The 12,715-nt window shown below is 47.2% G+C and overlaps 3 protein-coding genes across 5 annotated transcripts; 2 read left to right on the top strand and 1 right to left on the bottom strand.

The window, feature by feature from the left end:
• Window positions 1-147: 147 nt before the first annotated feature.
• LOC147229617 (heat shock cognate 70 kDa protein-like) lies at window positions 148-6,381 on the top strand. Of its 2 annotated transcripts, none has more exons than XM_086155172.1 (9): window positions 148-303; window positions 3,346-3,555; window positions 3,674-3,879; window positions 4,078-4,230; window positions 4,305-4,860; window positions 4,965-5,167; window positions 5,245-5,443; window positions 5,530-5,762; window positions 5,895-6,381. In XM_086155172.1, exons 2-9 carry the CDS (start codon window positions 3,351-3,353, stop codon window positions 6,108-6,110), a joined length of 1,971 nt encoding a protein of 656 aa, XP_086011298.1. In that variant the 5' UTR covers window positions 148-303; window positions 3,346-3,350; the 3' UTR covers window positions 6,111-6,381. The 2 variants fall into 2 exon arrangements, with proteins under 2 accessions (XP_086011298.1, XP_086011299.1); XM_086155173.1 differs by having other exon boundaries at window positions 175-324.
• A 942-nt stretch (window positions 6,382-7,323) lies between these two features.
• On the top strand, window positions 7,324-8,891 carry LOC147229616 (chymotrypsin-like protease CTRL-1). Its single transcript, XM_086155210.1, has 7 exons — window positions 7,324-7,382; window positions 7,454-7,557; window positions 7,642-7,721; window positions 7,793-7,874; window positions 7,975-8,155; window positions 8,249-8,379; window positions 8,712-8,891. The coding sequence occupies exons 1-7, from the start codon at window positions 7,337-7,339 to the stop codon at window positions 8,871-8,873; spliced, it is 786 nt and encodes a 261-aa protein (XP_086011336.1). The 5' UTR covers window positions 7,324-7,336; the 3' UTR covers window positions 8,874-8,891.
• Window positions 8,892-9,642: 751 nt separating this feature from the next.
• lin37 (lin-37 DREAM MuvB core complex component) lies at window positions 9,643-12,599 on the bottom strand. 2 transcript variants are annotated; one of them, XM_086155215.1, is made up of 9 exons: window positions 12,139-12,599; window positions 11,680-11,755; window positions 11,549-11,599; window positions 11,433-11,462; window positions 11,248-11,333; window positions 10,942-11,102; window positions 10,440-10,571; window positions 10,251-10,324; window positions 9,643-9,976 (listed from the first exon to the last, which is right to left on the bottom strand). In XM_086155215.1, exons 1-9 carry the CDS (start codon window positions 12,182-12,184, stop codon window positions 9,898-9,900), a joined length of 735 nt encoding a protein of 244 aa, XP_086011341.1. In that variant the 5' UTR covers window positions 12,185-12,599; the 3' UTR covers window positions 9,643-9,897. The 2 variants fall into 2 exon arrangements, with proteins under 2 accessions (XP_086011341.1, XP_086011342.1); XM_086155216.1 differs by having other exon boundaries at window positions 12,151-12,599.
• Between the last annotated feature and the right edge of the window lie 116 nt (window positions 12,600-12,715).

The raw sequence follows: 12,715 nt of genomic DNA, 5'->3' as shown, positions 1-12,715 counted from the left end.
TTCAAAATAACTTTCTCCATTTTTCTTTGCGCGCCGGAATATCAGCGGCCTGCGGGAGCGTTAACAACACGCTCTCCCCCCCTCAGAGAAATCCAATTCAGTCCGGCGGGGCCTGGAACTTTCTGTGACGGGGGTCAGCTGACACCCAGCTGTGCGCCGGCTGCCCGGGGCGCTATATACGCCGGGGAGAAAACACACTCGCCCTCTTTTAGTCCGCCGGCCACGGGAGGGACAGCAGAGCGGAGAGGAACTTAGGCGCCGCTGTCGCGTGCCGGAGCGAAAACAAAACACCGTTTAAACTCAGTAAGCTCTCGACAGCACGAGGTAACCTCGTCCGCGAGGAGCGTCGTCCGTCTTGCTAGTGGCTTTGACAGCTTGCTCTGGAGATTTCTTTTTTTTTTTTCCGGTTTTTGCATGATTCCCGTCGCGGGACGGCATGAAGGAGAAACCCCATGAGGAAGTCCTCTAAGTAGGATGCACTTATGTGGTGGGATTTCTTAAGAAAGCAAGGAAATAATTACACGGTTAGCACGTTTAGCACGTTTAGCACGTTTAGCGCAGCGTCCAGACACGGGGTTTTGGGCGCCGGGTCAGCATTCTGCGCGGCACAACAGGATAACAAGTGATAATTCAATAAGCCGCTCCTGCGGTAAACAAACCCTCCGCTCGCCCGAGAGAGAAAGGACAAAAATACGAAGAGACGTCCGTCGAAGCTCGTCCGCGCGCCGCCGTTTCGGTTTTGGTTTCAATAGAAATCCCCAGCGATTCGCCACTTCGCCACCAGCTTTCTTATTTTAGTCGAAGGTATTCGAAGCCGGCCCGCAGGAAATAGACCCGCCGCGCATTTCACCCGGTTGACTGTCCACGCGGTCGCGAGGTGTTGCGTTACGGAGGGAGGGGCTGCGAGAAGGTGGCGTGGAGAGTCTTCAAGGGCGACGGGGAGACAGAGAAGGAGCCTTCGTCTTTTGGGGGGATTATATATCCCGTATCTCATAACAAATCCGACCTCCTTTTGTTTTAAATGTAAAACTGTTATCATGGAAACACGTATGCCGATGATGCGTTTATGATAAATCTACCGATGTTTGAAAAGGTGAGCCGTTGCACGACAGAGACGAAATGTAGCTGTCGTTTATTTCCGTCTATTTCTAAGAATAATGATAAGAACAACTTTATTTATCCCGAAGGAAATTGTTGTGCTAGAGTTTCAAGTGAAACATAACAATAATAAATAATAGTAGGAAGGAGGGAGAATAAGAAATACAAGTAAAACCATAAAGTGTGAAAGTCTGAATATTATAATATTATAAATATTGAAATAAGTCTGTTAATAAAAGTAAAAATAAAAAAATAAAAAATAAAAAAAATAATAAAAATAAGTCTATTAAAATAAGTCTGAATATTATAATATATTATAATGTAATATAAGTATGAAATTACAGAACATTGGGAAGCATAAGGAGCCAATTTTAGATCCAAAAAGCTGTAGAGCAATGAATGCAAACCCAGCGGTGCAAGAAGATCCATGACTGGAGGCTTTTCTGTGTGGAGTCTCCATGTTCTCCACGTTCCTCAGAATCATTCTTAAAAATTAATGACATTCATAAAAAAAAATTTTTTTTTTTCTTTTAGTCGGTTCATTTTTGAAATATCTGATTATTATGTGTAACATCTAAATAAAATGAGTTCAAACATTTTTGCCGTTCTTAATAAGCGACTGCACGCGCCAGTAAAAAGAAGACGGCATTTTCGGTTTGCTGCCGGTGGATAATTCAAGTTGCTTTTTTTGGGGAGTTCAAAATGTTGCATGCAGAAATGTTATTTAGTTCTCTCTGCAGTTGGTCACTGATTTAAAAAAGAAATGCAACACATATTTTGTTTGTACATAGCATAAAGGCAAAAAAAAAAATAAAATTACATGCCGTGTTAATTCATTTTACCCCTGATGTGAGATCTCAGTCCAAAGCCATGCAGAAGCTTCATTGGCGAGCCGACAGATGCAGATAATCAATGTAAGCTTGAATAATGTAAGCCTCGCATAATAAGATGCTACTATCAAAAATTGAATGCCTTGGGCTTTGGGCCTGGAGGACCAGCATCTGCTGCTCGTGATGAGTCCAAACATCCCCAATTCCAAGAGAAACTGGAGTTGGAAACTCCAAGATGGCCTTCACAAGCAAACGAGTTCAGAGCTTCAGACCAAGTGAGGCCCCGGCCTGGTTTCTGAGCTTTTAGAGAATCCTGTCAACTTACAGTGGTTTTCCTGGACGGGAAAACGACGCTCCCCAAGCCGGGAGGTAAGTGGATGATGGCTGAGATTTCGCCGAGCATCGAAATGCCTCGGACTTCATTGCACTCAGAGTCAGTAAAGATGAATTTCCCGTGCCTGAATATGCTTTTCATTTCCAAACCTGGACTTTCTTGCGCTGGAATGCATCCTTTTCAGCGCCTCCTCCCTTTGACGACCCGGTGATTATTCCAACCGACCCTCTGTGGACTTCTTCTCTTGCCACTCTGCTCTTTCGTTTCCTTCCAAGAGACGTATCGGAACCAATGGGACAATTCCTGTTTTCGCTTGATATTCTTTCAATCAGTGAAGGTTCATGTGTCGTCACAGCTTGTTTACGACGATCTTGGACCTGCAGTCCAACTTCCGTTGTTATAACATTCATCATTCTTTATCAAGCCCTCGACATACAACCGTTCACCCTAAATCCAGATCAGATGGTGCATGATGCTGCAAGGTCACCAAGGCATTCAATGATGTCACACTTGGCTTCTCCAGAATTGTTCAATACGGGGATATAATGCAATATTCAATGAATAGTATCGGTAAAATCTGGATTTTGTTTTGTTCGGGAGCGGTTCGATTTGTCCCGCCGAATGAAATGCATTCCAAGTTGAGTCAGGAGAAATGCCACTGAGTTTAGCGAAACAACAGCAACAAAAAACAACAATGGACGCCAGTTTGCAGAACATCATAGAGATAATCACCCGGCCAAACTTTGCTCCGGCCGTCACGGCTTACGTAAAGGACAGGAAAACTGAGTTTTGCCAGGACGGCACATCAAATCGGGCATCGCGGACAAAATTGGTGCAAAAACAGCGGGTAGTCGTTCTCAGACTCAAATACATTTGTCGGAGAGCCGATGTAATATTTGACGACTACAGCGAGCGAGAAGGTGCCCAGTTCAGGGGGCCTTTCTGCATGGACTCTCCACATGCTCCTCATGGGGTTTCCTCCTGGTTCTCCGGTTTCCTCCCGCAGTCCGAGAACATGTGTGAGGTTCATCGGAGTGTCCAAGATAAGAAATAATTCAAATGGTTGTCTGCGCCCTTGTGTAGCCAAGATGTCCAAAGGACCGGCGATAGGCATTGATCTGGGCACCACATATTCCTGTGTGGGCATCTTCCAACATGGCAAAGTGGAGATCATCGCCAACGACCAAGGAAACAGGACCACACCAAGCTACGTGGCCTTCACAGACTCTGAGAGACTGATTGGAGATGCAGCCAAGAACCAGGTTGCCATGAACCCGGCCAATACTGTATTCGGTAAGAGCTACAACACCAATTTTATGGGGCACGTCGGTTCGCCCCTTTCGAGCGTGTAGCTTCTATTGCGCCTCGGTCAGAAAGCGCCGTCTGAAAATGTCTTCTTAAATCTCCCCAGACGCCAAGCGACTGATTGGCCGTAAGTTCGACGATCCGGTGGTGCAGTCGGACATGAAGCACTGGCCCTTCAAGGTAGTCAACGACTCAACCAAACCCAAGATGGAGGTTGAATACAAGGGTGAGATCAAGACCTTCTACCCTGAGGAAATTTCCTCCATGGTGCTCACCAAGATGAAGGAGATCTCCGAGGCCTATCTTGGCAAGGTATTGATTAAGACGTGCCGGAAACGCGACCTGTGTAGAATCAGGGAAAAGACTACAGTAGTCAGGATGCAGAATCTGTAGCAGGATGACTAAGTATGTGACACCTGCCAAAATCCACACTTTGCAGCATTCGTGCCGTTTGCACTTTTGCAAGGTGTTGAAAATGTTTTCACTCGACATGTTCTCGCTCTTTCACAGACCGTGACCAACGCCGTTATCACGGTTCCCGCCTATTTCAATGACTCCCAGCGTCAAGCCACCAAAGACGCCGGAGCCATCGCCGGGCTGAACGTGCTGCGAATCATCAACGAGCCCACTGCTGCAGCCATTGCCTATGGCCTGGACAAAAAGGTACGGGAAATCCAAGAAGTAGAAGTTGCAACTTTGACTCTTTCAATCTTTTTAAACCGCCCTCTTTACTTCAGGTCGGCGGTGAGCGTAACGTCCTGATCTTTGACCTCGGGGGTGGTACTTTCGACGTGTCCATTTTGACCATCGAGGACGGCATCTTCGAGGTCAAGTCCACGGCCGGTGATACTCACCTGGGGGGCGAGGACTTTGACAACAGAATGGTTAACCACTTCATCACCGAGTTCAAGCGCAAATTCAAGAAAGATATCAACAACAACAAGAGGGCGGTGCGTCGCCTGCGCACGGCTTGCGAGCGCGCCAAACGCACCCTCTCCAGCAGCACTCAGGCGAGCATCGAGATCGACTCGCTGTACGAAGGAACGGACTTCTACACCTCCATCACCAGAGCTCGCTTTGAGGAGCTGAATGCAGACCTGTTCCGTGGGACCCTGGAGCCTGTGGAGAAAGCTCTGAGGGATGCCAAAATGGACAAGTCTCAGATCCATGACATTGTCCTGGTCGGTGGCTCCACGCGTATCCCCAAGATACAGAAACTTCTGCAGGACTTCTTCAACGGCCGGGACCTGAATAAGAGCATCAACCCCGATGAGGCCGTGGCCTACGGTGCAGGTTTGTATTTACCTTGTTGTCTTTTTTCCAAACGAATCGATCATGAGAACCTTTCGGTTTCCACGCGAGCGCTTTCCGCTCACGTCCTCCGAAACGCTCGGCAGCTGTGCAGGCAGCCATCTTGGCTGGCGACAAGTCCGAGAACGTGCAGGACCTGCTCTTGCTGGATGTCACACCGCTGTCCCTGGGAATCGAAACCGCCGGAGGGGTGATGACGGTCCTGATCAAAAGGAACACGACCATTCCCACCAAGCAGACCCAGACCTTCACCACCTATTCTGACAATCAGCCTGGCGTGCTGATTCAGGTAGAACAACACCTCAGCGTACTGCTATTAATCCGTCTCCTGGCGCAGAAGATTTGACCGGAGGCCTTTCTGTTAAGGTTTACGAGGGTGAACGAGCCATGACCAAGGACAATAACATCCTGGGCAAGTTTGAGCTGACCGGTATTCCACCAGCTCCCAGAGGGGTCCCTCAGATCGAGGTTACCTTTGACATCGACGCCAATGGCATTCTCAATGTATCGGCCGTGGACAAAAGCACCGGGAAAGAGAACAAGATCACCATCACCAATGATAAAGGTACATCATCAAGCCTGTGGAGGACGGTACGCATCACTAGATGTTGCCCAGGGGGAAAAGATACACCGCTCTTCCTTGTTCTGCAGGGCGGCTGAGCAAGGAGGACATTGAGCGCATGGTGCAGGAGGCCGAGCAGTTCAAGGCTGAGGATGAGGCGCAGAAGGAGAAGGTCACCTCCAAGAACTCCCTTGAGTCTCTCGCCTTCAACATGAAGAGCACCGTGGAGGACGAGAAGCTCCAGGACAAGATCAGCGCAGAAGACAAGAAGTGCATCGTAGATAAGTGTAACGAAGTTATCGCCTGGCTGGACAGGAACCAGGTATGACCGGACCGTACAAGCTACTCAGATGCCTCAAGAGGCAGAGGATTAGCACTCACTATGTTGATTATGTGTCCTGTGTTGTACCGTGCACATTGTTGTTCACTTTCTTCGCCTTCCTCGACTCCTTAGACTGCCGAAAAAGAAGAATACGATCACCAGCAGAAGGAGCTGGAGAAGGTTTGCAACCCGATCATCACCAAGCTCTATCAGGGAATGCCTGGAGGAATGCCCGGGGGGATGCCTGGAGGAATGCCTGGAGGAATGCCCGGAGGGATGCCTGGCGGTTTCCCCGGCGGAGCAGGAGGAGGTTCCTCCTCTGGCCCGACTATTGAGGAAGTTGACTAAATGCTCTTCTAATAGTATGCTTTCCTCATATCCCAGAACCCAATTGCTGCATTGAAGCTCTGTTCTTAGTTCCAATCTTTTAGGCCCATTTGGAAACACGGTTCATGCAAATCTCTGACCAGTCAATGCAAGATATTTCAAAATGTTCATCTCAAAGTCCATTTTTTTTGTCTTGCTTACTTACTTTGTAGCAAACACGACATTCAACGTAATTGTACTGTTACGTGAAAACACGAGGTCAATAAAGATGGTGATTGGGATGCCGACCTGAGGTCTGCGCTGTGTCTCTCCTGTTGTTGTTTCGTGTTGTTGTTTTCGTTCACAACAATTCAGAACGGAAAATTGGACCAAACTAGGTCTGTATTCTATTTGTTAACATCATGTTGAAAATGGGTGCTGCAGTGGTTCGCACTTCAGCTTCCCAGCAAGAAGGTCCCTGGTTTGAGGATCATTGGAGATCCCAAATTGTGATGGCTCTATGTTTCTATTTGACGTGCAAAGGAGAGGGTCAGTAGTTGTATGTCTCTGTTGACACGATGTTTGTTCTGTCACTCGTCTTCACCTGTTTCCCTCCCCTTACCCTTGATTGTCTCCACCTGTTAGCCATTTCATCAGAGAATATAAACCCACGGTCGTAGGCCTTCGGAGGCTCAATTCTACGTCACGTTCACGTCGGGGTCGGTTCTTGATGTCCCTGTATTCTGAAATCCCGTTAAGTTCACATCAGCCCCAAGTCGGGCTTTGGGGTCCTCAGCTTCCTTTCTGGTCACCCTTTTATCAAGTTGTGATACCAAAGTATAGGACTGACAGAGCTGATGTTTCTCCACGTGGACCCTGCCTCTTACCCAGCGACCGCTCGGATGGGGCGACAGCAACCGCCTGCGACCCTGACTACGGGATAACTAGTGCAGATAATGAATGACAGTAAATGTCAGACAAGTACTGCCTGAAAATGCACTCAAGCCCATGTGGATCCTGGAAATGAAGACAAGCATACATGTTGGATCTGGTACAGGAGTGCATGTTTCTTCCTGTGTGGAAAGACTTACATAATTTGTTTGCAGATGCTATTGACCGGAGGAACGTACCTGCAAACTATCTCCAGATGTTCTTTTCCCACATCTATCACACATGCTCACAAACCTCAGGGTCGAGCATATGTAATGTACATATAAAAGCCGGTCTTGGACGCGGTCTAGGGAGTGAATTACGATCTAGACCTCATCATGTTCCTGCTGATCAGTTGTTTTGCTCTGGTAGCTTCTGCGCTGGGTGAGTATCCAACAGAGCGGGAGATCAAGCGCTCCGTGAAATCTATCTTCTCTGATTGTTTTGGGCTTCAGGGTGCGGAAGGCCTGCGATCCCTCCCCATGTGAGGGAACACGGCAAGATCGTCAACGGGGAGACGGCGCAGCCCGGATCCTGGCCGTGGCAGGTTTCACTCCAGGTAGTCTTTTGCTTTTGACTCGTGTGTGTGAAGAGGTTTCAAAGATGTGAGGTGTTCTACAAAGGGATCTTCTCACTCCTCCAGGACGGCAGGGGATTTCACTTCTGCGGCGGATCCCTGATCAACCAGTACTGGGTCGTGACGGCTGCTCACTGCCGCGTGTCGTGAGTGACTCTCCGTCGCGTCAGGATACCGTCACATAGCAAAGCCTTCGGTCAATCATTTGTTTTTCCAGCCCGAGGAACCACCGCGTCATCTTGGGCGAACACGACCGTCAGTCCAACGCCGAGCAAATCCAGGTTAAGGCCATTTCCAGGGTGAGTTGCGCCAGAACACCGAGCTCCGAACCCGACGGCCTCTTCTCGCCGGATTCACGTTGCGACCTTCTCCCCTCCAACCGTCCGTCCGTCCGTCCAGGCCATCACCCACCCGTACTACAACACCCAGAACTTCAACAACGACATCACCCTCCTGAAGCTGTCCACCCCGGTGCAGATGACCTCTCGCGTGTCCCCCGTTTGCCTGGCCGCCTCCAGCACCAGCATCCCGTCCGGAACCCAGTGTGTCACCACCGGCTGGGGCCGCACCGGTCAGACCTGTGAGTGACGGCTGATTTTTAAGGTGCCAAAAAAGATGCCCATGACCGTCGGACATTCGGATACAAGACTGAGACGTTTGCTTCCCGTTCCAGCGAGTCCTCGCTTGCTCCAGCAGACGTCCCTGCCTCTGCTCAGCCCGGCTCAGTGCAGGCAATACTGGGGTCACAACAGAATCACCGACGCCATGATCTGCGCCGGTGCCTCTGGAGTCTCCTCTTGCCAGGTCGGTACACTTTGCTTTTCCCACATTTAAAGCATTTAAACACAAAAATGAAAGGTTAAGTAAGAAGCTCAGACATCCTGATCTTGATACTGGCGGATCAAGAGCTTCAAGAAACTCCACAAGTTCAACATCCAGGATAGAATTATGCTAACAATTTGGCCCCTCAAGGATGAGATACCTCTTCGCCTTCTGTACCGCAGAAAACAAGCAAACTCATTTAGCGATAATCTGAATCATGTGACCTCGGGGGTGTTTGGCCTTTTCATTGACGGCTGCTGTTTTCTTGTCTACCGCCTGGAAGAAGTCAATAAACCACTTCTGTTTCGTTGTAGGGCGACTCTGGTGGCCCTCTGGTCTGTCAGAACAGCGGTGTTTGGTCCCTCGTGGGTATCGTATCTTGGGGAACGTCCAACTGCAACGTGCGCACCCCTGCCGTGTACGCCCGCGTGTCCTACCTGCGCGGCTGGATCGACCAGACCATTGCCCGCAACTAAACCTGTCCAACCAAATAAACACGCTAACAAGCAATATTGTATTTCCTCCGTGTGATCAAAGAGTTGAAGGTTTGCAGCCGGGCCTCTACGTTATCTCAAAAATAGATGGGAAGCAACCACATGTCTGGGGAAAATGATTATTTTACTGCCTCAGCATTTTTTTTTGACTCGTGCTTCCTTGTTTGTTTGCTGTGGGGAAAAGATATAATAGGATGGGACAACTGACGGTAAAAAGGGGAAGGTTGAGAAATTCATGTGAATAGTTTTACTTGTTACGCAAGAAGCGATGAGCTGGTCTTTTGCAGACGTGACTCGGGACGTCTTATCTGACAGGGTTTGCTGGCGGGTGTCATTTCTTTCAAAATACCTGGTCTGCACACACACACAGCAGCCCATCGATCCTTCATCTGCAAATATGCGCCAACTTTGAAGGCCGGAAACGCTGATTCACCCGTAGCGGCCCGTCTCCGGGATTCGGCTGACTCTTCCTCATGCCGCGACACACGTTTACCGCCATCAGATATACAGTCCATGCCCTGTAATCAAAGGGATGCGGCTCCAAATACTGTAGTTAATAAGTGTCCGTATGCTTCGACTACAAATCGGGCTTTCAGTCTACTGCAAGTCGCAGGACAGCTTTTTTTTTTTTTTTTTCTTGGCACAGCAGCTCTACTAAAATGTTACTGCAGGGGTTTATAAGCTGCGGGAAATGACAGCATACTGACGTCTGGACTTTAATCAGAGGGAGTTGAGCAGAAACAAGCCATGAAGTGTCAGCAAGTCATTTATTTACATTAACTCACGATGACACAAATCAGCTGCTCCGGAATCGTCTGGAAAGTCATTCTTTCAACAGTTGTTTTCTGTGCTGCATAGGAAATGTGATCCGTTTAAGGCTGAGGGTTCCATTTCTGCTTCGCTGAGTCTGTGTGGGTGGCGAGTGTGTCTGAACGACGATTGTTTGGTTGTGGCTCCTTTTCAGCTGCATAGAGTCCTTTCTGTGAGGAGGACCTCCTCTTGTCAGTCAGTGATCATACATCTCCTTCAGGATTTTGATGCTCTCGCTGTATCTTAACTGATTCTTGCTGGAGCACTCCTTCCACCTGAAGAAACAGAAAAACGGTACCATGAAGCTGGGCAGATTCCTATTTTTCGATGTTTTAAAATCAATATTGTAAATCAGGAAAATAACCATGTTGAGTAGCAACCGCAAATCATTTCCTTTGGAGATCCCTTTTAAACATATTATCAACTTTAATCACGACTATTAATGACATTTATAGCTTTAGTCAACTGAAAGAAATGATAAAGGATGTATCAATCAATTCTTTTTTTTAACAAATCGCCATTTTTAAGAAATGTCCAAGAATCACTTACTTTTGGCGAGTCTTTTTCCAGCGTTCCATGTGTTCACAGATGAGGGAGCCCGATACCGGCGCGGATTCATCTGACTGAGCAGAGACATAAGCCAGATTAGGCCGGATATTAGGCAGAATAGTACTTCTGAGCTTGTTGCATTCAACGTCACAATTTCAGCGAACGAGATCATAACGTTTAGTAGTTTACTTTTGTAACTGTGGGCTTTTCTGTCTGCGGGACCCTGAGGTTGATTGGTTCACCAGAGGAGTTGAAAGGACACGTGGTTGGGGGAGGGAGTCTGTACACATTCAGACTTTTTCCATTAATCATATCCGTGACCTGGAAACAGAAGGAAACGGCGTCATCGGGACAGTGAGAAAATTACCTTTGCATTTTCAGATTCCCCTGATAACGCTATACACGGCCGCAGGCAGTCACTCCATTTTGCAGCATTTGTCATTTGAACGTCTACAAATAGTATGCTCCAAATGGAGGGATTAAGTACATGGATGCAGTTGTCAGCAGGGAAAATAAACACTGCTCGTCTGGCTTTGGACACGATGTTGGAGACGACAGATGCAGAACACAAACATGAGTGCTGACACCCGGGAGACGCAGGGCCTCGTCACTGCGAGGAGGGTTCACCACGACTACCATGAACTCAGCAGTTTTAAAGAATCTTGAATTCCCCACAAATGAACAGACTCGCCTCTTCTTCCACCATGCTGTGCGGAGGACTCGGGGAAGCGGTCGGTTCCCGTACCGAGGGGTTGTTCCTCATCCATGCACGGCAGATGGGGTACAGAGGGGTAGTAGTGGAAAACTGGGCGAGATCCACGCTGCGATCAAACAACTTAATAATATAGGCGTCTGGCAAACGCAAAAAAAGGAAAGGGTTAAAAATGAAGGGTGGTTTATAACGATTGATGGAAAGTTATAAAAGTAAATGAAAGTCAATAAGGATAAACGTAATGTGATTTTCTGCTTTTTAGGAGCAAACATTTCAGAAAATTACTTTGTTTATGCTGATTACTCTCTGGTATGCCTTCTTCCATCTCTTTTCGCTTCTTCCTCCGATGTTGTGGGAACCGTGCTGATGGCCTGGTAATACCAAAACAAAATGGACTTTTTGTTTTTGTATGTGTGCGTTTTTTTTAGCCAAAAAAAACAAATATAATTTTCCTTTAAACAGACACTTACCTTTTCCCAGCAGATGATGGGGACAAATCCCTAAAGGGAATATTGTGAATAAGCACATGTTAAAATGGCGTTAAATTGAGAGAATACAAACGAAACTGATAATAACTGGCCCATACTTGCTTATGGAGTCCACAGATATTTTTCCGGTATCGCCCTCATTTTGTTCCCTGTTCAAAACATAATGGATGTACTTGAAATCAATCACATGCATGTTGAGGGTAAGCTTAAAAATATAATTATTAACAACCTTTCGGTTTCACTCTTCTCCACCAGTCGGTTTAAAACAGCATCCAGTCTGCTGCGAGCACCGGTGCCCTCTGCATCTGCACAAACAGTCAGGATAGGAGGAAACAACTTATATTTCATTATATTTCTTATTCTTCCTCCTTTCCACTATTATCTATTACTGTTATGTTTTTACTTGAAACTCTGGCACAACAATTTCCTTCGGGATTAATAAAGTTGTTCTCATCTCATCTCTCATCTCTCAATGGGAGGATTAGATAGCTACCATTAACATAACATACAATAAGGCAATTTCAATGACTGCATGTTGCTCCTTTGTAATTAACACGTTAATAAAAGAGACATATGGTCGCTTTTGTACGCTTAGGATATGTCGATCTCACATGGCGGTAAATGACTGACATTTAAAAAAATATATATACATGCGGTAGATAACTAGAAACCCTTCAAGGGGGGCAACCTTTTAACTTGCCTGGCCTTTCCGTCTTAATCTTGACGTGGTGCATTGTTGCCGTACTAGTTCTCCGGGATGAGTTGGCAATATGAAAGCTCCAGCAAGTTCCCAGGTGGCAGTAAAACGTAAAAATTAGACTAATAAACAACTGCAGCCTTTAAAAGTTGGAGAAAGCTTTCCAGCCACATTAGAAACAGACTGAGGTTAGCTAGGCGCCGTGTACACGAATAGCTAGCCTACTTTTACAGTTAGCCCGAAGTCGTCGGTGAGGGGTATTTCGCAACGGGCTTCGATTTAATTTTCAAGCACTTAAATACAAAGTTCAATGTCCGACAAATATCCGAAGCGTTTTCGTGAAGTTCAGTTCAAATACAACATTTTATATCCAATTTTTAATTTTCCATCTCAGATCGTAACGCTCGCTAGCTTAAATGATTTCCACTCAAGCCCTCACAGCCTTTCCTCTTCCGCGCGCTGTTGTTGTGCTAACAGCCGATTGGTGGCTTGGGATCAAAGTGTTTGCCTGCTATTCGCCAAACTCGACGTCAATCACCCCAACCATGCTGCTTATTGGCTGCGGGTC

This window comes from Fistularia commersonii, chromosome 11 (assembly GCF_037954325.1).
Source record: "Fistularia commersonii isolate RoL2024-O1a breed Wild chromosome 11, RoL_Fcom_v1.0, whole genome shotgun sequence".
In the NCBI taxonomy this organism is placed as follows: Eukaryota; Metazoa; Chordata; class Actinopteri; order Syngnathiformes; family Fistulariidae; genus Fistularia; species Fistularia commersonii.
This window is presented reverse-complemented; position numbering and strand designations above follow the sequence as displayed.